Source organism: Cucurbita pepo, chromosome 14, assembly GCF_057944985.1.
Source record: "Cucurbita pepo subsp. pepo isolate OVF chromosome 14, ASM5794498v1, whole genome shotgun sequence".
Classification (NCBI taxonomy): Eukaryota; Viridiplantae; Streptophyta; class Magnoliopsida; order Cucurbitales; family Cucurbitaceae; genus Cucurbita; species Cucurbita pepo.
The window spans coordinates 7,496,124-7,519,327 of NC_141811.1; the positions used below are offsets into that span (position 1 = coordinate 7,496,124).

General features: G+C 41.8%; 1 protein-coding gene across 1 annotated transcript; it reads right to left on the bottom strand.

Annotated features, from left to right (window-relative positions):
• Positions 1 to 317: 317 nt before the first annotated feature.
• LOC111810485 (uncharacterized) lies at positions 318 to 2,030 on the bottom strand. The gene is made up of 6 exons (XM_023697192.2): positions 1,807 to 2,030; positions 1,315 to 1,427; positions 1,064 to 1,108; positions 889 to 962; positions 723 to 772; positions 318 to 643 (listed from the first exon to the last, which is right to left on the bottom strand). The coding sequence occupies exons 1-6, from the start codon at positions 1,982 to 1,984 to the stop codon at positions 546 to 548; spliced, it is 558 nt and encodes a 185-aa protein (XP_023552960.2). The 5' UTR covers positions 1,985 to 2,030; the 3' UTR covers positions 318 to 545.
• Positions 2,031 to 23,204: the final 21,174 nt, after the last annotated feature.

The following is a 23,204-nucleotide window of genomic DNA, read 5'->3' on the forward strand; positions in this document are numbered from 1 at the left end:
CAATAACTCTAAATTACTCTAAATTGCAATCCACCCAAAATTTATAACATGAAACTTCATTCATTCTTCTTCAATGTGGCATGAATTGAAATATCTTTTCATAATTTTATCATTCATTCTTCTTCAATGTGGCATGAATTGAAATATCTTTTCATAATTTTAACAATATTTTCTTCACATCTTCATTGAAGTATATTGTATGATTGATGTCTCTTGGTTAGTCTTTAGTATAATTAGAATGAAATAAAAACAAAAGAAATTAATTAATCAAAAATTTTGCTGGAGTAACCATGATAGCATGAGAAAGGCCCCACACAAAACAAGACAACAATATCTTTTATTTTCTCCATTTCCACAGCTTAAAAAGCATATGTCCATGAGATAATAAAATTATTACAATAATGTTGGTAACAACGAGCAACAAACCCTCATCTAATTTGGGATCTTCCTTTAGCCATCTCCAACTTATTAAATTTAGAACCATACTAATATATCACATTCTTCAAAACCCCTCACACGCTCATGTCACGTCGAGGTACTATAGTTTAAACCACAGCTATTGCATCGATTTCGATCTTAGCATTTTTGGGCAATGCTCCAGCCTGAAATGTTGACCGAGCTGGAGCAGGGTACTCGGAAAAGTCTGTAAAAAAGACCAAAAACTCCTCAATTTCATCTTCTTCACTAAAAAAGTTACAAAAATATGAAAGAGAAGAACTTACATTTAGCATAAATTTCATTCACTAATGCAAAGTCTGCTACATCAGCCAGCCTGCAACAAAGAATTGTTGTAAAAATGTAGGTTTGAAGACTAAAAAAAAAAAAAAAAAAAAAAACGACCATTTTCCAAAAAAAAAACCTCAAAATATACGAAAAAGGATTTCATACATAATAGTTGTCTTAACCACTCTATTATAGGCCGCACCTCCAGCTTTCAATATTGCACCTATATTTTTGAGGGCCTGCATAATCGTATTTCATTTCATTTTCTAACATTTTTTTTATAAAACTTTTGGGTCTACAAAGCACAACAAGATCTAATGAAAAAAATAATAAATAATACCTGCTCAGTTTGGTCTCCAACATGATCGGAAATTAATTCTCCTGTCTGTATTAAATCATAAACATACACACTCAATTAGACCTCATAGAAAGTGCATACCCATACACGAAATTCGAAACTACGAATCTACAAGTACATGTAAGTGGACCTAATCATTTGAGTTATGTTGGATTAGACATTTAAAAAATTCACATAATCTACACGTAAAGTAGAACATAACAATAAATAAAATCATAAAATGATGAAGCTACCTCAGGAATCAGACCTAGGGAGCCAGACACAAATATAAAGTTGTTGGCTATGATGCCTTGAGAATATGGCCCTAATGCTTCTGGAGCCTCTTCGGTTGCAATAGGTGTGATATCTGTCACAGAAGACGTTGATGGCCATTGATATTATGATAGAAAACTATTTGGGAGGAAAAAACCAATTTTTACTCTTGGATTTGAAATTTATTATATTGGTCTATTTTTATCCTCAAATTCAACATTAGACTTGATTAAGGAATTGTAATGTTTTTGTCTGCATTTATGTAGTTAAGTGTTGAAATGAGATTCAAACCTTCTACAAATGGTAAAATTAGACTTGCAAAGACACTTGTCGAAAAACATCAATTGTTAATACCAACATAATTCGACTATTAAAAAACATTATATATCTCTAATCTAATCAAAAGATTGAAAATCCCGTTTTAAAAAACGAAAAATTAGAAAAACATATCGATGTAAGTGAGACCGTAGTACCATCACACTTGGAAATGGCGTGGCATTTGAAGGACATGTTGCGGTTTGAAATAGATGGAATAGATGAAGGGCGGCGCCACAAGGACACGGCGGCGCCGACAGAGGGAGTGACAGTGCGCGGCCGTGAAATGACGTTGGAGGCCGGAATTTGGAAGGTGTGAGCCGTGCAGTAAGCCATACGTCTACAGTTTAATTGGCAGTGGGTGAGTGGATGAGATCGGAGCTTTCATTTACGCACCTTTTTATGGAGGTTGAGGAGGACCACTCCAATAATTTGCATTTTGTTTCGGAGTCCCTATAGTTTTGCATTATTGTACCACCACCCCAAAATTAAAATTATTTATTTAATTTAGAATTTTTATATTTAAAGATTAAAATACTGAAACACGCTGCTAATTTAGGGAATGATCATGCATTTATAATCAACGAATACTCCCTTCATTTGTATGAGGCCTTTTAAGAGTCGAGCTTCCTTAAAAGTATAATAAAAAATGACTAAGACTCCAAAAAAAAGGTCGAATCTATTCAAAATTAAAATTAAAATTAAGATAAGAAAGAATCTTTTATAACTTAAAACTATTTTTTATTTTATTTCCTTTCCACAATATATCTTCACATGTTTTATTTTTGTTTCCTCATTTTCCTCGATGCATCGATTTGTGGTCCTTTCTTTGTCTTATCTGATGTTTATATTCAATTCATCCACGTAAGTTTGAATTATGGACTAAGGAAAAAAATAATAATAATAAACAATACTTTATTGTTAAATCTTTAAAAAAAAAACAATTAAAAAAATGGATGGATTTCTCCACTACAAATTTCTTATAATAAATAATTTAGAAACGCATTAAACGATGAACGTGAGAAATTCGATTAAAAATCGCCCAATGAATCTTAGTAGGATTATTTTTTTCTTTTCTTTTTTCATTCATAATTAAATTTTTGTTGATACGAGACGTAGCTTTTCAAGTTAACGATGATGGGATGGAGTTCGAGTTTTTTTTCAGATTTTTTTTTTTTTTTTTTTTTTTTTTTTTGAAGAAGAAGAAGAGAGTGACACTGATGTGGAACAACGACATTAACATTGATGTGTCAAAGAACGGTCGTAGGGAACGGAGAGGAGAGGTTGTAACGACCCTAAATTTTCACATATTTAGAGTCGTCACTAACGTCTCATGCTCATCTCTAATGCAGAATAAAAATCTAAGAATGCTCATCTTTATTAGCGGAAAAATTTAAAACTTCAGAATACATTTAAACATTGGAAAACACTGCCGGACTTACGTGTTTCAAACATCGTGCTGGAGTTCAAAAAAATAAAATAAAACGATTACAAATTAATTAATATAAATGAATGAAATGCAAACGCCCTATCCTAACCAAGACTAGGAATTAAATATGCAACTATCCTATGCACGCGCCACAGTCTCTGATCACGATGCCACCGTCAACCGTACATGGGAGCCTTGCCTTTACGTGAAAAACAATATGGCACACGACAGAAATACTCAGTAAGTGACCCCACTATAGGGGCCATGCTAATGCAAACACATGCAATCATGAATAGGGACCTATCTCTAATCATTTTAGGGGTGGCCTCCAGTCTCGAACAAATTGGATGTGTAGTACTTCCCTACACACGACTCACACGTGCGAGTGTGAGTCCCCAGGGCGCTCGCACACCCCCTGGACCCTCTGGTCAAGCTAATCTGTAGCGACGTCCGGAGCTCAGCGGAACCCCATAGTGTCATGCGCCTCATGAACACCCTCATCTGTGTGCTTTCGCACCTGTGCGCATTCGCGCTCAACATAAGGGGCGCGTCCGCACTCATCATCTCTAGGGGAAGTAGCCCTATGCTTATGAACATACAAAATGCATGAGGTCCCTCTAAATCCATCGTAATGTCTCTTCTGACACAACCCTCTAGTCTCATCTCTTTGTTACTCTAGGTAACGCATACTCGTGGATATTTATATTAATATCATTTTCATGCTCTTAGGGTTGTGTCCTATGTCGATCTAACGACATGATGCAATATGGCACTCATCATCATCTAGCATGCTCAATATGGAAAAACATCATCATATTAACGTAAAAATCATGCAATCATCATGCTCATCATAATGCCACAACGTGCGTCAAACATATCAAGCATCACTCAACAAAATATGTATATACTGCACATATCATCAATCATCATAACTCATGCAATTTATTTAGCCTATCCTATAGTAAGGCCACTTACTTGGTTGGCCTTGGCCGAAGAACTCCCTAAATAGCTAAATGTAAGTTTCCGTTCCGTGAGAGCTGCTTCCTACGTCGCCGGGGTCTGTTTCCTATCACACCGTTCACCACTTTCGTTAGTATTTCACAATTAATTTACATATAATTTAATAAATGTGAAATACGGCTCTAAAACGGCCTCGGATACCTTAATCGGGGCCGAAAACAGATTCGGGAGGGTCGGAACAGTGGAAACCAGGCTGAAAATAGGTGAGCCAAGCCGAGCAGCCGCTGGAAGCCGCCGGAACGTCGTCGGAGGGAGCCCGAGCCGTTTGCGCCGAGCCGAGCTGAGGGACCGCCTGCGCCGCTGTGACACGTGGCAGCAGCAGAGCGAGCCACGTCGCGCACTAGCGTCGGGTCGCAGTCTGGTTTGGGTCGTGGTCCGGGTCGCGGGCTGCGGAGGCTACTGGGCCAAGACTACAGTTGGGCCTCGGCTTATTGGGCTGGGCCGAAAGTTTTTTTTTTTTTTTTTTGGGTTGTAGGCCGGCTCGATTGGACCGTGGGTCTGGTCTCGGGTTGGTTCAATTGAACCGTAACTTCTGGGCTGGTATGAGGTTTGGGCCGTCGTAGTTGGGCTGGGCCGAAGGCAGAGGCCGAGGAAAGAATGGGCTGACCCTCTCGGGTTCTGGGTTCGGGTTGACCCAGATCCGTGGGTCTCGTCTTCCTTACCCGACTTCGGCCGATTTTCCGGCGAGCTTTCTCTCTCTCCTTCCCGCGGCGTTTCCGTTGCCGATTTCGGTCCTCTCTCTTCCTCTTCCTCTTTATTTGTCGTCCTTCTTTCTTTTCTGGAAGTCTTGCGACCTAAAGGTTCCTAAAACAACAGATGTATGAACGATTAGGAAAAACCCAATTTTCTGACCTCGGTTACCGACGACGGCGTTTACGAAGAAGCATAGAACGCACCTTGAGTTATCGTGCTTTCGTTAGGGACCCTTCTCGTGGTGGTAACAGGTCGTTTGGTGTCGGTTTGAGGGTGGTTTGAGGGTTCGTCGGAGAAACTGGACACTCGCCGATTTTTTTTCCGAAATCTCTCTCTCTCTCTCTCTCGTAGTTTCTGTCTTTTCTCTCTTTGCAGGTATCCTGATGGTGCTGGGTGTCTTGGGCTGAGGGCTGAGCGTGCTGTGGCCGTCGTTTCACGTGGGTTCCGCGAAACTCGGCGGTCGCCGGAAAACTCGCGGGTTTTCTGGCGACTGAGTTTTTTTTTTTTTTTTTTCTCGTTTTCCTTTTTTTTTTTTATTATTTATTATTATTTTTTTCTTTCTTTCCGGAGTCGTTACAGAGGTCTAAAGAGAAGAGGAGAGAGAATTTCTACTCGAATTATTATTATCATCCTCACTATTATTATTATTATTATTTATTAAGAAATTTACCATTAATTATTTTTTAAATGTGGGAGACTCTAATGGTTGAATTATAAAATTTAATTATAAAATTTACTAACTAAATTTGTGAGTACGATCTTTATTTTCTTCTCATTCCCTTTATTGATACATGCAACTCTTCCAATGAAGTGTTTGTCGAGAGAAATTAGTATATTAAAGACGATTATTGAACAAAATTTAGTTATAATAATATTAATGAGAGAAACTAATAAAATTATTAGGTAGATGAAATGAAACGTTTAAATAAAATAATTTCAGTATCATACTGATGAGATAAGAGTTGATGTCTTCGAGGAGAGGGGTAGTAACATATTAAATGTGCATTATTAAATTATGCATGGGTTCGTCCATACCAATCTATCAAATAAAGAAATGGAGAAAGAGGAATTTAATCTCTTATTTTTTTTAATCTTCTCCCCTAACATCAGATGATCTCTTCTATTTGAAGAGATGTGAACTTCCTTTGCTTCCTACGAGCTAACTTGACGCTTTCGACTATTTTCTAAACATCTTATGATGTGTTAGGGTGCTCTCTTTATACATTTTTTTAAAACTAAGAAATACTCGTTCCATTCATCATCTGAGTTTTGGCTTAATTACATTGGTGATGAAAGTTATCCAACTATTAGTATTACATCCAACAGAGTTGCTTATGCATACTCATTTTTGTTCAACGTATTCATACAAATAAAAACATCGGTTGTCATGAATGTCCCTGATTAATTACACATCACGGAAGGAGTATTGTGCACTCTAATGTCTTAAGATAGACGCTTAGTATCACTCTATAACAATCCAATTTTTTTATTAAAAATAAGATGATCTCTACATGCATGACATGACTATTAAGTGTAGAATCGTTCATTTAAAATATTTTTAAAACGATGTTATGGACTTAAATGTTTGTAATAAAAACTTTAAAGCAAAACAGGAAAGCAAAACAGGAGAAAATAAATAAAGTGAAATTTAAATAAAACACAGAAAAGAATAAAACAATGTGATATGAATTAAAGCATATGTAACACTCCAAAGCCATTTGAAAACTAAATCTGTAAACTTGATACACATTAGGGAGTTGGTTAAAATAACTTGTAAACTTGATACACATTTAGGCTATTTGAAAAGGAGTTGGTTGAAGTATTTTAGGCAAGGAGTAGTTGGAGGTTGATGGATTAGTTGTTATTATTATTAGTATTAATTAACTTATTTTCTTTATATATTTATTTTTTACTTTTTACTTTTAACGTTGTTACCATTCAAAATAAATGTTAAATTTCGAGGGTTGAAATTTAGATCTATCTAAGAAGACGAAATGTGTTACTTAATATATAAATATAAATGATATTAATATAAATGAAAATGATAAGATGAGACTAGATGGACTAGAGGGTTGTGTTACTTAATGTCCAATGAGCATGTGTTACTTAATGTAAAAAAGAGATGAGACTAGAGGGTTGTGTCAGGAGAGATGATAAGATGAAAATTAGAGGGACCTCATGCATATTGTGTAACGACCCGGGAAAGAAAAAAGAAAAAAAAAAAAAGAGACTCAGTCGTCGGAAAACTTGCGAGTTTTTCGGCGACTGCCGAGTTTTGCGGACCCCACGCGAAACAACGGCCACACCACGCCCAGCCTTCAGCCCATGACTCCCAGCACCTATCAGAATACCTGCAAAGGGAGAAAAGAAAGAAAATACGAGAGAGAGAGATTTCGGATAAACGTCGGCGAGTATCCAGTTTCTCCGACGAACCCTCAAACCACCCGAAAACCGACACCAAACGACCTGTTACCACCACGAGAAGGATCCCTAACGAAAGCACAATAACAAAAGGTGCGTTTTGTGCTTTTTCGTAAGCGCCGTCATCGGTAACCGAGGTCGGAAATGTAACGACCCGGGAAAGAGAAAAAAAAAAAAAAAAATATATATATATATATATATATATATATATATATATATATATATATATATATATATATATATATATAAATAAATAAAGGAAAACGAGAAAACGAAAAAAAAAAAAAAAAAAAAAAAAACTCAGTCGCCGAAAAACCCGCGAGTTTTCCGGCGACCGCCGAGTTTCGCGGAACCCACGCGAAACGACGGTCACAGCACGCCCACCCTCAGCCCACGACACCCAGCATCTTCAGAACACCTGCAAAGGGAGAAAAGAGAGAAAATTTCGAGAGAGAGAGAGAGATTTCGGACAAACGTCGGCGAGTGTCCAGTTTCTCCGACGAGCCCTCAAACCACCCTCAAACCGGCACCAAACGACCTGTTACCACCATAAGAGGGATCCCTAACGAAAGCACAATAACTCATGGTGCGTTTTGTGTTATTTCGTAAGCGTCGTCGTCGGTAACCGAGGTCGGAAAATTAGGTTTCTTAATCGATTCTTAGATGTGTGGCTTTTAGGAGCTTTTAGGCCGAAAAACTCCCAGAAAGGAAAGAAGGACGAAGAACAAAGAGGAAAAGGCCGAAGTCGGGTAAGGAAGACGAGATCCACGGATCCGGGTCAACCCGAACCCAGAACTCGGGAGAGCCAGCCCGTTCCTCCCTTGGCCTTTGCCTTCGGCCCAGCCCAACTACAGCGGCCCAAACCTCAAACCGGCCCAGAAGCTACGGTTCAGTTGAACCAACCCAGACTAGACCCACAGTCCAATTGAGCCGGCCTGCAAACCAAACACTTGCGGCCCAGTCCAGTAAGCCGAGGCCGAACGATTAGTCTTGGCCCAGTAGCCTTCCACAGCCCGCGTCCCGAACCACGACCCGCGCTTCGACCCGACACTACTGCTCGACGTGGCACTCTCTCCTGCCGCCACGTGTCACACAGCGGCGCAGGCAGTCCCTCGACTCGGCTCGGCTCCCTCCAGTGACGCTCCGGCGGCTCCAGCAGCTGTTCGGCTCGGCTCACCTGTTTTCAGCCCGGTTTCCACTGTTTCGACCCTCCTGGATCTGTTTTCGGCCCCGATTAAGGTATTCGAGGCCGTTTTAGAGCCGTATTTCACATTTATTAAATTATAGGTAAATAAATTGTGAAATACTAACGGAAAGTGGTGAACGGTGTGATAGGAAACAAACCCCGACGACGTAGGAAGCAGCTCTCACGGAACGGGAGCTTACGTTTAGCTATTTAGGGAGTACTTCGGCCAAGGCCAACCAAGTAAGTGACCTTACTATAGGATAGGCTAAATAGTTGTATGAGTTATGATGATGTGTGGATTATGATGCTTGATGATATGTGCAGTATATACATATTTTGTTGAGTGACGCTTGATATGTTTGACGCACGTTGTGGCATTATGATGAGCATGATGATTGCATGATTTTTACCTTAATATGATGATGTTTTCCATATTGAGCATGCTAGATGATGATGAGTGCCATATTGCATCATGTCGTTAGATCGATGTAGGACACAACCCTAAGAGCATGAAAATGATATTAATATAAATACCCACGACTATGCGTTACCTAGAGTAACAAAGAGATGAGACTGAGGGTTGTGTCAGAAGAGACATTACGATGGATTTAGAGGGACCTCATGCATTTTGTATGTTCATAAGCATAGGGCTACTTCCCCTAGAGATGATGAGTGCGGACGCGCACCTTATGATGAGTGCGAATGCGCACAAGTGCGAAAGCACACAGATGAGGTTTTTCATGAGGCGCATGACACTATGGGGTTCCGCTGACCTCCGGACGTCTCTACAGATTAGCTTGACCAGAGGGTCCAGGAGGTGTGCGAGCGCCCTGGGGACTCACACTCGCACGTGTGAGTTGTGTGTAGGGAAGTACTACACATCCAATTTGTCCGAGACTGGAGGCCACCCCTAAGATGATTAGAGATAGGTCCCTAAATCATGATTGCATGTGTTTGCAGTTGCATGGCCCTTATAGCGGGGCCACTTACTGAGTATTCTTTGAAATACTCAGGCCGTGTGCCACATCATTTTTCAGGTAAAGGCAAGGCGCACTTGTACGGAGGACGGCGGCATCGCGAGCAGAGACTGTGGCACGTGCATAGGGTAGATTCATATTTAAATTTCTAGTCTTAAGTTAGAATAGGTTGTTTTGCATTTCATTGTTTTAAATTATTTTGTATTTGTTTTTGTTTTCTCTAAATTTCAGTATTTCATATTTAAACACGTAAGACCATGGCTGTGTTTTCTAGAGAAGAAGTTGTTTTCAACGTTTTTTTGAAGTTTACGTTATCAACTATGTTCATGTAAGTGTTATATTTCCGCATTATAGATGAGCATGAGACGTTAGTGGCGACTCTGAGTATGTGAAAATTTAGGGTCGTTACAGGAAAATTGGGTTTTCCTAATCGTTCTTAGATCTGTGGTTTTAGAAACTTTTAGGCCGCAAAACTCCCAGAAAAGAAAGAAGGACGACAAATAAAGAGGAAAAGGAAGAAAGATGACCGAAATCGGCAACGAAAACGCCGCGGGAAGGAGAGAGAAAACTTGCTGAAAAATCAGCCGAAGTCGGGTAAGGAAGACGAGATCCACGGATCCGGGTCAACCCGAACCCAAAACCCGAGAGAGCCAGCCCATTCTTTCCCTCGGCCTCTGCCTTCAGCCCAGCCCAACTACAGTGGCCCGAACCTCAAACAAGCCAAGAAGCTACGGTTCAGTTGAACTAACCCGAGACCAGACCCACGGTCCAATCGAGCCGGCCTGCAACTCAAACTACAGTGGCCCAAACCTCAAACCAGCCTAGAAGCTACGGTTCAGTTGAACCAACCCGAGACCAGACCCACGGTCCAATCGAGCCGGCCTGCAACCCAAACTACAGTGGCCCAAACCTCAAACCAGCCTAGAAGCTACGGTTTAGTTGAACCAACCCGAGACTAGACCCACGGTCCAATCGAGCCGGCCTGCAACCCAAACACTTGCGGCCCAGCCCAGTAAACCGAGGCCCAACGATAGTCTTGGCCCAGTAGCCTCCGCAGCCTGTGACCCGGACCACGACCCGAACCGGACTGCGACCCCCGCTTCGACCCGACGCTACCGCACGATGTGGCTCGCTCTGTTGCCACGTGTCACATAGCGGTGCAGGCAGTCCCTCAGCTCGGCTCGGCGCAAACCACTCGGGCTCCCTTCGGTGACACTCCAGCGACTCCTCGAGCAGCTCCCAGCGGCTGTTCGACTTGGCTCACCTATTTTCAGCCCAGTTTCCACTGTTTCGACACTTGGCTTGGCTCACGTAGGAAGCAGCTCTCACGGAACGGGAGCTTAGTTTAGCTATTTATGGAGCGGCTGTTCGACTTGGCTCACCTATTTTCAGCCCAGTTTCCACTGTTTCGACACTTGGCTTGGCTCACGTAGGAAGCAGCTCTCACGGAACGGGAGCTTACGTTTAGCTATTTATGGAGTACTTCGGCCAGCCTTACTATAGGATAGGCTAAAAATTGTATGAGTTATGATGATGTATGCGTTACGATACTTGATGATGTGTAACAACCAAGATCCACCGCTAGTAGATATTGTCCTCTTTGGGCTTTCCCTTTCGGGCTTCCCCTCAAGGCTTTAAAACGTGTCTGCTAGGGGAAGGTTTCCACACCCTTATAAAGGGTGATTTGTTCTCCTCCCCAACCAATATGGGACATCACAATCCACCACCCTTCGGGGCCCAGCGTCCTCGCTGGCACTCGTTCCTTTATCTAATCGATGTGGGACCGCCCCCAAATCCACCCCCTTTGGGGCCCAGCGTCCTTACTGGCACACCGCCTTGTGTCTACCCCCCTTCGGGGAACAACGAGAAGTCGGGAAATAGTGAGAAGGCTGGCACATCGTCCGGTGACTGGATTTGATACCATTTGTAACGACCCAGATCCACCGCTAGCAGATATTGTCCTCTTTGGGCTTTCCCTTTCGGGCTTCCCCTCAAGGCTTTAAAACGCGTTTGCTAGGGGAAGGTTTCCACACCCTTATAAAGGGTGATTTGTTCTCCTCCCCAACCAATGTGGGACATCACAATCCACCCCCCTTCGGGGCCCAGCGTCCTCGCTGGCACTCGTTCCTTTATCCAATCGATGTAGGACCGCCTCCAAATTCATTCCCTTTGGGGCCCAGCGTCCTTACTGGCACATCGCCTCGTGTCTACCCCCCTTCGGGGAACAACAAGAAGTCGGGGAACAGCGAGAAGGCCGGCACATCGTCCGGTGACTGGATCTGATACCATTTGTAACGACCCAGATCCACCGCTAGCAGATATTGTCCTCTTTGGGCTTTCCCTTTCAGGCTTTCCCTCAAGGCTTTAAAACGCATCTGCTAGGGGAAGGTTTTCACACCCTTATAAAGGGTGATTTGTTCTCCTCTCCAACCAATGTGGGGCATCACAATCCATTGTAACGACCCAAAATTTTCTACTTAATTTAAGGTTGCTACTGTATACATGCCATAAACATTGAATGCGGAAGACTTCATTTAAATTCCATAAAACATAACATTTAACTTAAAACACAGTCATGGACTTACGTGTTTCGAAAACATCTTTACAACGACAAAACAAAAGACTAAATAAAATGAATAACAGTTTAAGTTTAAAAAAACATCTTATTCTAGCCTAAGACTAAGAAATAAATACCACTACCCTATGCATGCGCCATGGTCCCGAGTTGCGATGCCGTCGTCAACCGTATAGGAGTGGCTTGCCTTAACCTGAAAAAGTAAAGTAGCACGAGGCTTGAGTATTTCTAGAATACTCAGTAAGTGACCCCCACTATTGGGTTAAATGTAACAATCACATCCAATGAAATGATGAGACTAATAGCCCAAAAATAAATAAAGAAATAAAGAATAAAAATAATTATAAAAATAGTTAAAATTATAATAATAAAAAAATAATTTTAATTAATTAATTAATTAAAAAAATAAAAAAATAGACATTTCCCACCCCTCTCCACTGACCTCTCATCCCTCCCCACAATTATCTCTCCTCTGCCCATCTACACTGAAAAAAAAAAACAGAAAACCTGACAAAAAAAAAAAAGAGAAAGAAACAGAAAACAACAGATTTGAGAAGAAGTATTTGAATAGATTGCAGATTTAGAGATTTTTGTCCGTTATTACGATAAAATTCTATCTCAGAACTTCTTTTCCTTTATAGTTATGCTTATAAGAAATTAATTTAGGATCAAATCTTCCTTCCTATCTTACCGTATGTAATAATTAGATCCCATGTTCAATTAATTAATTTTTTTTTAGCATCGAAAGTTATAGGAACTAAGATTAGAATCAATATAATTTTAGCTGGCAGATCCATAATCTGTAAGATAGTAGCCAAATTAAAATTGGCCAATAATATTGGTCTACAGAATGAAAATAAATATAGAATTAGAGTAATATCTTATTTACAGATGTTTACAAAACTATTGAGGGAGGAGGGAGGAGGGAAGAAAATAATTACAGAAAATAATTTCAAAACTTCTGAGAATCTATTTACAGAATGCGAATGAAAATAATTACCATGAGGGAGGAGGGAAGATTGAGGGAAGATTTGTTAAACAGAATTTAAAACTATAACAGGAGATATAGACGGCATGAAACTCCATTAAATTCTGTCTAACAGTAAATATCAGAATTTTAACAAGGTAAATTAGAGAAATAATTGTATAGAGTTCAAACTTGAAACGGATGTTATGGGCTCACATAGGTTGGCTTGGATTTCAAAGGACGGAATCGAACTTTAAGTAAGGATATATACGTGACAACGACTTAAGCTAGCCAGGTAAGTGACCTTACTATCGGCATGGTTATATTTGATGTTGACACGTGCCCTGTGGTTCTGCACGTGTCATATGTGTGAATTGTCTGAGGATCGATATGCTTCCTATATGGTACACGTCCACGATTACCTGTTAGAATTACACCGTAGGGAAAACGAAACGAAACGAAATGAAATGAAACGAAACGAAACGAAAGATAGGTCCCATCATTTCATTGCATGTGATTGTTGCATTTAACCCCTATAGTGGGGTCACTTACTGAGTATTTCTTTAAATACTCAGGCCATGTGCTACTACATTTTTCAGGTTAAGGCAAGGCATTCCTGTACGGCTGACGACGGCATCGCAACTCGAGATCATGGCACATGCATAGGGTAGTGGTATTTATTTTCTTAGACTTAGGATAGAATAGGATGTTTTAAACTTAAACGCTTATTTATTTTATTTCGGGTCTTTTGTTGTGTCGTTTTAAAGATGTTTTCGAAACACGTAAGTCCATGGCTGTGTTTTTAAGTTAAAGGTTATGTTTTATGGAATTTAAATGAAGTCTTCCGTATTCAATGTTTATGGTATGTATACAGTAGCGACCTTAAAGTAAGTAGAAAATTTCGGGTCGTTACACTATCTGATAAGCGCCTACACTGCTGGAATTTGCAAAGCTAGAGGTCCTTCTAGAATCCTTGCAAAACGTTCACAGAGAAAGCTAACTTAACGGGTTGATTCCAACCAAGAGCTGGTTAGAAGATGAATGACTCTTAGATCGAACTTGGAATCTATGATGGTCACTCTTAGATACCAAGACAATTCACTCCAGAATTAGCTTGATCAAAACTAATTCAATGAATCGGTTTAAACATCAAACCTAAAGCAAGGTTTGAAAAAGAATAACACCAAAAGGGTATCAAGAAAACACAAAGGTTTTTTTTCTGTATTCAACAAAATCCCCCAAACATGAATATTACATGCCTTTAAATAGGCTCAGAAGATAACCCTAACAAAATAAAGTTCAGCCACCAACTACTAATAAATGCTAATAAATGCTATTAAATACAAATTAAAAATATAAGGCAATTCATACAAACTATTAATAAATGCTATTAAATATAAAATGAAGCAAATAAGGCATTAATAATTTCCTTAATTGGTAATTCAACTATCAAAGGCAAGTCTTCTAATTACTTTCGAATATCAGCAACTCCATTATCTTCTTGATTTGATATGCTAATGCTATAAAGATTTTTGGGCTCAAAAGTCTTTGTTTCAACCGGTACACTAGCTAGCTTTTAAAGATGCAATGTATAGGCCTCTTGAATCTTCTTAACCTTGCTTCTTATAATCGGTCCTTCGGGTACATGCACGTGATCAGTTGTTTGATTCATATCACTATCTTTCGTTTCGTTTCCCCTACGGTGTAATCCTAACAGGTAATCGTGGACGTGTACCATATACTCTACACGCAACCCATACGTGCAAGTATGGGCTCACCAACTAGTTCGCACACCGCTGGGCCACTATCCCTAGCCGGTGGGCATGCTCTGGGAGCCCTTATACCGGGACCCGTTAAAACTAGAACCGTCACGGCAGCGCTATGTAAAGCATAACGATCGTTGTCCTGCCATTGGATGTACGACCCGGGAAAGAAAGAAAATATATATATATATATATATATATATATATATATATATATATATATATATATATATATATAATAATAATAATAATAATAATAATAAATAAATAAACGAAAAAAAAAAAAAAAAACTCAGTCGCCGGAAAACCCGCGAGTTTTCCGGCGACCGTCGAGTTTCGCGGAACCCACGCGAAACAACGGCCACAGCACGCCCACCCTCAGCCCAGCATCTTCAGAACGCCTGCAAAGGGAGAAAAGAGAGAAAATTTCGAGAGAGAGAGAGAGAGAGTTCGGACAAACGTCAGCGAGTGTCCAGTTTCTCCGACGAGCCCTCAAACCACCCTCAAACCGACACCAAACGACCTGTTACCACCATAAGAGGGATCCCTAACGAAAGCACAATAACTCAGGGTGCGTTTTGTGTTATTTCGTAAGCGTCGTCGTCGGTAACCGAGGTCGGAAAATTAGGTTTCTTAATCGATTCTTAGATCTGCGGCTTTTAGGAGCTTTTAGGCCGCAAAACTCCCAAAAAGGAAAGAAGAACGACGAACAAAGAGGAAAAGGGAAGGAAGAGGACCGAAATCGGCAACGGAAACGCCGCGGGAAGGAGAGAGAAAGCTCGCCGGAAAATCGGCCGAAGTCGGGTAAGGAAGACGAGATCCACGGATCCGGGTCAACCTGAACCCAGAACCCGGGAGAGCCAGCCCGTTCCTCCCTTGGCCTCTGCCTTCGACCCAGCCCAACTACAGCGGCCCAAACCTCAAACCGGCCCAGAAGCTACGGTTCAATTGAACCAACCCAGACTAGACCCACGGTCCAATTGAGCCGGCCTGCAAACCAAACACTTGCGGCCCAGCCCAGTAAGCCGAGGTCCAACGATTAGCCTTGGCCCAGTAGCCTTCCACAGCCCGCGACCCGAACCACGACCCGAACCGGACTGCGACCCGCGCTTCGACCCGACACTACCGCCCGACGTGGCTTTCTCTGCTGCTGCCACGTGTCACACAGCGGCGCGGCAGTCCCTCGGCTCGGCTCGGTGCAAACGGCTCGGGCTCTCTCCGGTGACGCTCCGGCGGCTCCTCCGGCGGCTCCAGCGGCTGTTCGGCTCGGCTCAACTATTTTTAGCCCGGTTTCCACTGTTTCGACCCTCCTGGATCTGTTTTCGGCCCCGATAAAGGTATCCGAGGCCGTTTTAGAGTCGTATTTCACATTTATTAAATTATAGGTAAATTAATTGTGAAATATTAACGGAAAGTGGTGAACGGTGCGATAGGAAACAAACCCTGGCGACGTAGGAAGCAGCTCTCACCGAACCGGAGCTTACGTTTAGCTATTTAGGGAGTACTTCGGCCAAGGCCAACCAAGTAAGTGGCCTTACTATAGGATAGGCTAAATAAATTGTATGATGCTTGATGATATGTGCCAGTTTATACATATTTGGTTGAGTGACGCTTAATATGTTTGACGCACGTTGTGGCATTATGACGAGCATGATGATTGCATGATTTTACCTTAATATGATGATGTTTTCCATATTGAGCATGCTAGATGATGATGAGTGCCATATTGCATCATGTCGTTAGATCGACGTAGGACACAACCCTAAGAGCATGAAAATGATATTAATATAAATATCCACGATATGCGTTACCTAGAGTAACAAAGAGATGAGACTAGAGGGTTGTGTCAGAAGAGACATTACGATGGATTTAGAGGGACCTCATGCATTTTGTATGTTCATAAGCATAGGGCTACTTCCCCTAGAGATGATGAGTGCGGACGCGCACCTTATGATGAGCGCGAATGCGCACAGGTGCGAAAGCACACAGATGAGGGTGTTCATGAGGCGCATGACACTATGGGGTTCCGCTGACCTCCGGACGTCGCTACAGATTAGCTTGACCAGAGGGCCCAGGAGGTGTGCGAGCGCCCTGGGGACTCACACTCGCACGTGTGAGTCGTGTGTAGGGAAGTACTACACATCCAATTTGTCCGAGACTGGAGGCCACCCCTAAGATGATTAGAGATAGGTCCCTAAATCATGATTGCATGTGTTTGCAGTTGCATGGCCCTTATAGCGGGGCCACTTACTGAGTATTCTTTGAAATACTCAGGCCGTGTGCCACATCATTTTTCAGGTAAAGGCAAGGCGCACTTGTACGGAGGACGGCGGCATCGCGAGCAGAGACTGTGGCACGTGCATAGGGTAGATTCATATTTAAATTTCTAGTCTTAAGTTAGAATAGGTTGTTTTGCATTTCATTGTTTTAAATTATTTTGTATTTGTTTTTGTTTTCTCTAAATTTCAGTATTTCATATTTAAACACGTAAGACCATGGCTGTGTTTTCTAGAGAAGAAGTTGTTTTCAACGTTTTTTTGAAGTTTACGTTATCAACTATGTTCATGTAAGTGTTATATTTCCGCATTATAGATGAGCATGAGACGTTAGTGGCGACTCTGAGTATGTGAAAATTTAGGGTCGTTACAGGAAAATTGGGTTTTCCTAATCGTTCTTAGATCTGTTGTTTTAGAAACTTTTAGGCCGCAAAACTCCTAGAAAAGAAAGAAGGACGACAAATAAAGAGGAAAAGGAAGAAAGATGACCGAAATCGGCAACGAAAACGCCGCGGGAAGGAGAGAGAAAACTTGCTGAAAAATCAGCCGAAGTCGGGTAAGGAAGACGAGATCCACGGATCCGGGTCAACCCGAACCCAAAACCCGAGAGAGCCAGCCCATTCTTTCCCTCGGCCTCTGCCTTCAGCCCAGCCCAACTACAGTGGCCCGAACCTCAAACAAGCCAAGAAGCTACGGTTCAGTTGAACTAACCCGAGACCAGACCCACGGTCCAATCGAGCCGGCCTGCAACTCAAACTACAGTGGCCCAAACCTCAAACCAGCCTAGAAGCTACGGTTCAGTTGAACCAACCCGAGACCAGACCCACGGTCCAATCGAGCCGGCCTGCAACCCAAACTACAGTGGCCCAAACCTCAAACCAGCCTAGAAGCTACGGTTTAGTTGAACCAACCCGAGACTAGACCCACGGTCCAATCGAGCCGGCCTGCAACCCAAACACTTGCGGCCCAGCCCAGTAAACCGAGGCCCAACGATAGTCTTGGCCCAGTAGCCTCCGCAGCCTGTGACCCGGACCACGACCCGAACCGGACTGCGACCCCCGCTTCGACCCGACGCTACCGCACGATGTGGCTCGCTCTGTTGCCACGTGTCACATAGCGGTGCAGGCAGTCCCTCAGCTCGGCTCGGCGCAAACCACTCGGGCTCCCTTCGGTGACACTCCGGCGACTCCTCGAGCAGCTCCCAGCGGCTGTTCGACTTGGCTCACCTATTTTCAGCCCAGTTTCCACTGTTTCGACACTTGGCTTGGCTCACGTAGGAAGCAGCTCTCACGGAACGGGAGCTTAGTTTAGCTATTTATGGAGCGGCTGTTCGACTTGGCTCACCTATTTTCAGCCCAGTTTCCACTGTTTCGACACTTGGCTTGGCTCACGTAGGAAGCAGCTCTCACGGAACGGGAGCTTACGTTTAGCTATTTATGGAGTACTTCGGCCAGCCTTACTATAGGATAGGCTAAAAATTGTATGAGTTATGATGATGTATGCGTTACGATACTTGATGATGTGTAACAACCAAGATCCACCGCTAGTAGATATTGTCCTCTTTGGGCTTTCCCTTTCGGGCTTCCCCTCAAGGCTTTAAAACGTGTCTGCTAGGGGAAGGTTTCCACACCCTTATAAAGGGTGATTTGTTCTCCTCCCCAACCAATATGGGACATCACAATCCACCACCCTTCGGGGCCCAGCGTCCTCGCTGGCACTCGTTCCTTTATCTAATCGATGTGGGACCGCCCCCAAATCCACCCCCTTTGGGGCCCAGCGTCCTTACTGGCACACCGCCTTGTGTCTACCCCCCTTCGGGGAACAACGAGAAGTCGGGAAATAGTGAGAAGGCCGGCACATCGTCCGGTGACTGGATTTGATACCATTTGTAACGACCCAGATCCACCGCTAGCAGATATTGTCCTCTTTGGGCTTTCCCTTTCGGGCTTCCCCTCAAGGCTTTAAAACGCGTTTGCTAGGGGAAGGTTTCCACACCCTTATAAAGGGTGATTTGTTCTCCTCCCCAACCAATGTGGGACATCACAATCCACCCCCCTTCGGGGCCCAGCGTCCTCGCTGGCACTCGTTCCTTTATCCAATCGATGTAGGACCGCCTCCAAATTCATTCCCTTTGGGGCCCAGCGTCCTTACTGGCACATCGCCTCGTGTCTACCCCCCTTCGGGGAACAGCAAGAAGTCGGGGAACAGCGAGAAGGCCGGCACATCATCCGGTGACTGGATCTGATACCATTTGTAACGACCCAGATCCACCGCTAGCAGATATTGTCCTCTTTGGGCTTTCCCTTTCAGGCTTTCCCTCAAGGCTTTAAAACGCATCTGCTAGGGGAAGGTTTTCACACCCTTATAAAGGGTGATTTGTTCTCCTCCCCAACCAATGTGGGGCATCACAATCCATTGTAACGACCCAAAATTTTCTACTTAATTTAAGGTTGCTACTGTATACATGCCATAAACATTGAATGCGGAAGACTTCATTTAAATTCCATAAAACATAACATTTAACTTAAAACACAGTCATGGACTTACGTGTTTCGAAAACATCTTTACAACGACAAAACAAAAGACTAAATAAAATGAATAACAGTTTAAGTTTAAAAAAACATCTTATTCTAGCCTAAGACTAAGAAATAAATACCACTACCCTATGCATGCGCCATGGTCCCGAGTTGCGATGCCGTCGTCAACCGTATAGGAGTGGCTTGCCTTAACCTGAAAAAGTAAAGTAGCACGAGGCTTGAGTATTTCTAGAATACTCAGTAAGTGACCCCCACTATTGGGTTAAATGTAACAATCACATCCAATGAAATGATGAGACTAATAGCCCAAAAATAAATAAAGAAATAAAGAATAAAAATAATTATAAAAATAGTTAAAATTATAATAATAAAAAAATAATTTTAATTAATTAATTAATTAAAAAAATAAAAAAATAGACATTTCCCACCCCTCTCCACTGACCTCTCATCCCTCCCCACAATTATCTCTCCTCTGCCCATCTACACTGAAAAAAAAAAACAGAAAACCTGACAAAAAAAAAAAAAAGAGAAAGAAACAGAAAACAACAGATTTGATCTATTCAAATTTAGAGATTTTTGTCCGTTATTACGATAAAATTCTATCTCAGAACTTCTTTTCCTTTATAGTTATGCTTATAAGAAATTAATTTAGGATCAAATCTTCCTTCCTATCTTACCGTATGTAATAATTAGATCCCATGTTCAATTAATTAATTTTTTTTTAGCATCGAAAGTTATAGGAACTAAGATTAGAATCAATATAATTTTAGCTGGCAGATCCATAATCTGTAAGATAGTAGCCAAATTAAAATTGGCCAATAATATTGGTCTACAGAATGAAAATAAATATAGAATTAGAGTAATATCTTATTTACAGATGTTTACAAAACTATTGAGGGAGGAGGGAGGAGGGAAGAAAATAATTACAGAAAATAATTTCAAAACTTCTGAGAATCTATTTACAGAATGCGAATGAAAATAATTACCATGAGGGAGGAGGGAAGATTGAGGGAAGATTTGTTAAACAGAATTTAAAACTATAACAGGAGATATAGACGGCATGAAACTCCATTAAATTCTGTCTAACAGTAAATATCAGAATTTTAACAAGGTAAATTAGAGAAATAATTGTATAGAGTTCAAACTTGAAACGGATGTTATGGGCTCACATAGGTTGGCTTGGATTTCAAAGGACGGAATCGAACTTTAAGTAAGGATATATACGTGACAACGACTTAAGCTAGCCAGGTAAGTGACCTTACTATCGGCATGGTTATATTTGATGTTGACACGTGCCCTGTGGTTCTGCACGTGTCATATGTGTGAATTGTCTGAGGATCGATATGCTTCCTATATGGTACACGTCCACGATTACCTGTTAGAATTACACCGTAGGGAAAACGAAACGAAACGAAATGAAATGAAACGAAACGAAACGAAAGATAGGTCCCATCATTTCATTGCATGTGATTGTTGCATTTAACCCCTATAGTGGGGTCACTTACTGAGTATTTCTTTAAATACTCAGGCCATGTGCTACTACATTTTTCAGGTTAAGGCAAGGCATTCCTGTACGGCTGACGACGGCATCGCAACTCGAGATCATGGCACATGCATAGGGTAGTGGTATTTATTTTCTTAGACTTAGGATAGAATAGGATGTTTTAAACTTAAACGCTTATTTATTTTATTTCGGGTCTTTTGTTGTGTCGTTTTAAAGATGTTTTCGAAACACGTAAGTCCATGGCTGTGTTTTTAAGTTAAAGGTTATGTTTTATGGAATTTAAATGAAGTCTTCCGTATTCAATGTTTATGGTATGTATACAGTAGCGACCTTAAAGTAAGTAGAAAATTTCGGGTCGTTACACTATCTGATAAGCGCCTACACTGCTGGAATTTGCAAAGCTAGAGGTCCTTCTAGAATCCTTGCAAAACGTTCACAGAGAAAGCTAACTTAACGGGTTGATTCCAACCAAGAGCTGGTTAGAAGATGAATGACTCTTATATCGAACTTGGAATCTATGATGGTCACTCTTAGATACCAAGACAATTCACTCCAGAATTAGCTTGATCAAAACTAATTCAATGAATCGGTTTAAACATCAAACCTAAAGCAAGGTTTGAAAAAGAATAACACCAAAAGGGTATCAAGAAAACACAAAGGTTTTTTTTTCTGTATTCAACAAAATCCCCCAAACATGAATATTACATGCCTTTAAATAGGCTCAGAAGATAACCCTAACAAAATAAAGTTCAGCCACCAACTACTAATAAATGCTAATAAATGCTATTAAATACAAATTAAAAATATAAGGCAATTCATACAAACTATTAATAAATGCTATTAAATATAAAATGAAGCAAATAAGGCATTAATAATTTCCTTAATTGGTAATTCAACTATCAAAGGCAAGTCTTCTAATTACTTTCGAATATCAGCAACTCCATTATCTTCTTGATTTGATATGCTAATGCTATAAAGATTTTTGGGCTCAAAAGTCTTTGTTTCAACCGGTACACTAGCTAGCTTTTAAAGATGCAATGTATAGGCCTCTTGAATCTTCTTAACCTTGCTTCTTATAATCGGTCCTTCGGGTACATGCACGTGATCAGTTGTTTGATTCATATCACTATCTTTCGTTTCGTTTCCCCTACGGTGTAATCCTAACAGGTAATCGTGGACGTGTACCATATACTCTACACGCAACCCATACGTGCAAGTATGGGCTCACCAACTAGTTCGCACACCGCTGGGCCACTATCCCTAGCCGGTGGGCATGCTCTGGGAGCCCTTATACCGGGACCCGTTAAAACTAGAACCGTCACGGCAGCGCTATGTAAAGCATAACGATCGTTGTCCTGCCATTGGATGTACGACCCGGGAAAGAAAGAAAAAATATATATATATATATATATATATAATAATAATAATAATAATAAATAAATAAACGAAAAAAAAAAAAAAAAACTCAGTCGCCGGAAAACCCGCGAGTTTTCTGGCGACCGTCGAGTTTCGCGGAACCCACGCGAAACAACGGCCACAGCACGCCCACCCTCAGCCCAGCATCTTCAGAACACCTGCAAAGGGAGAAAAGAGAGAAAATTTCGAAAGAGAGAGAGAGAGAGTTCGGACAAACGTCAGCGAGTGTCCAGTTTCTCCGACGAGCCCTCAAACCACCCTCAAACCGACACCAAACGACCTGTTACCACCATAAGAGGGATCCCTAACGAAAGCACAATAACTCAGGGTGCGTTTTGTGTTATTTCGTAAGCGTCGTCGTCGGTAACCGAGGTCGGAAAATTAGGTTTCTTAATCGATTCTTAGATCTGCGGCTTTTAGGAGCTTTTAGGCCGCAAAACTCCCAAAAAGGAAAGAAGAACGACGAACAAAGAGGAAAAGGGAAGGAAGAGGACCGAAATCGGCAACGGAAACGCCGCGGGAAGGAGAGAGAAAGCTCGCCGGAAAATCGGCCGAAGTCGGGTAAGGAAGACGAGATCCACGGATCCGGGTCAACCTGAACCCAGAACCCGGGAGAGCCAGCCCGTTCCTCCCTTGGCCTCTGCCTTCGACCCAGCCCAACTACAGCGGCCCAAACCTCAAACCGGCCCAGAAGCTACGGTTCAATTGAACCAACCCAGACTAGACCCACGGTCCAATTGAGCCGGCCTGCAAACCAAACACTTGCGGCCCAGCCCAGTAAGCCGAGGTCCA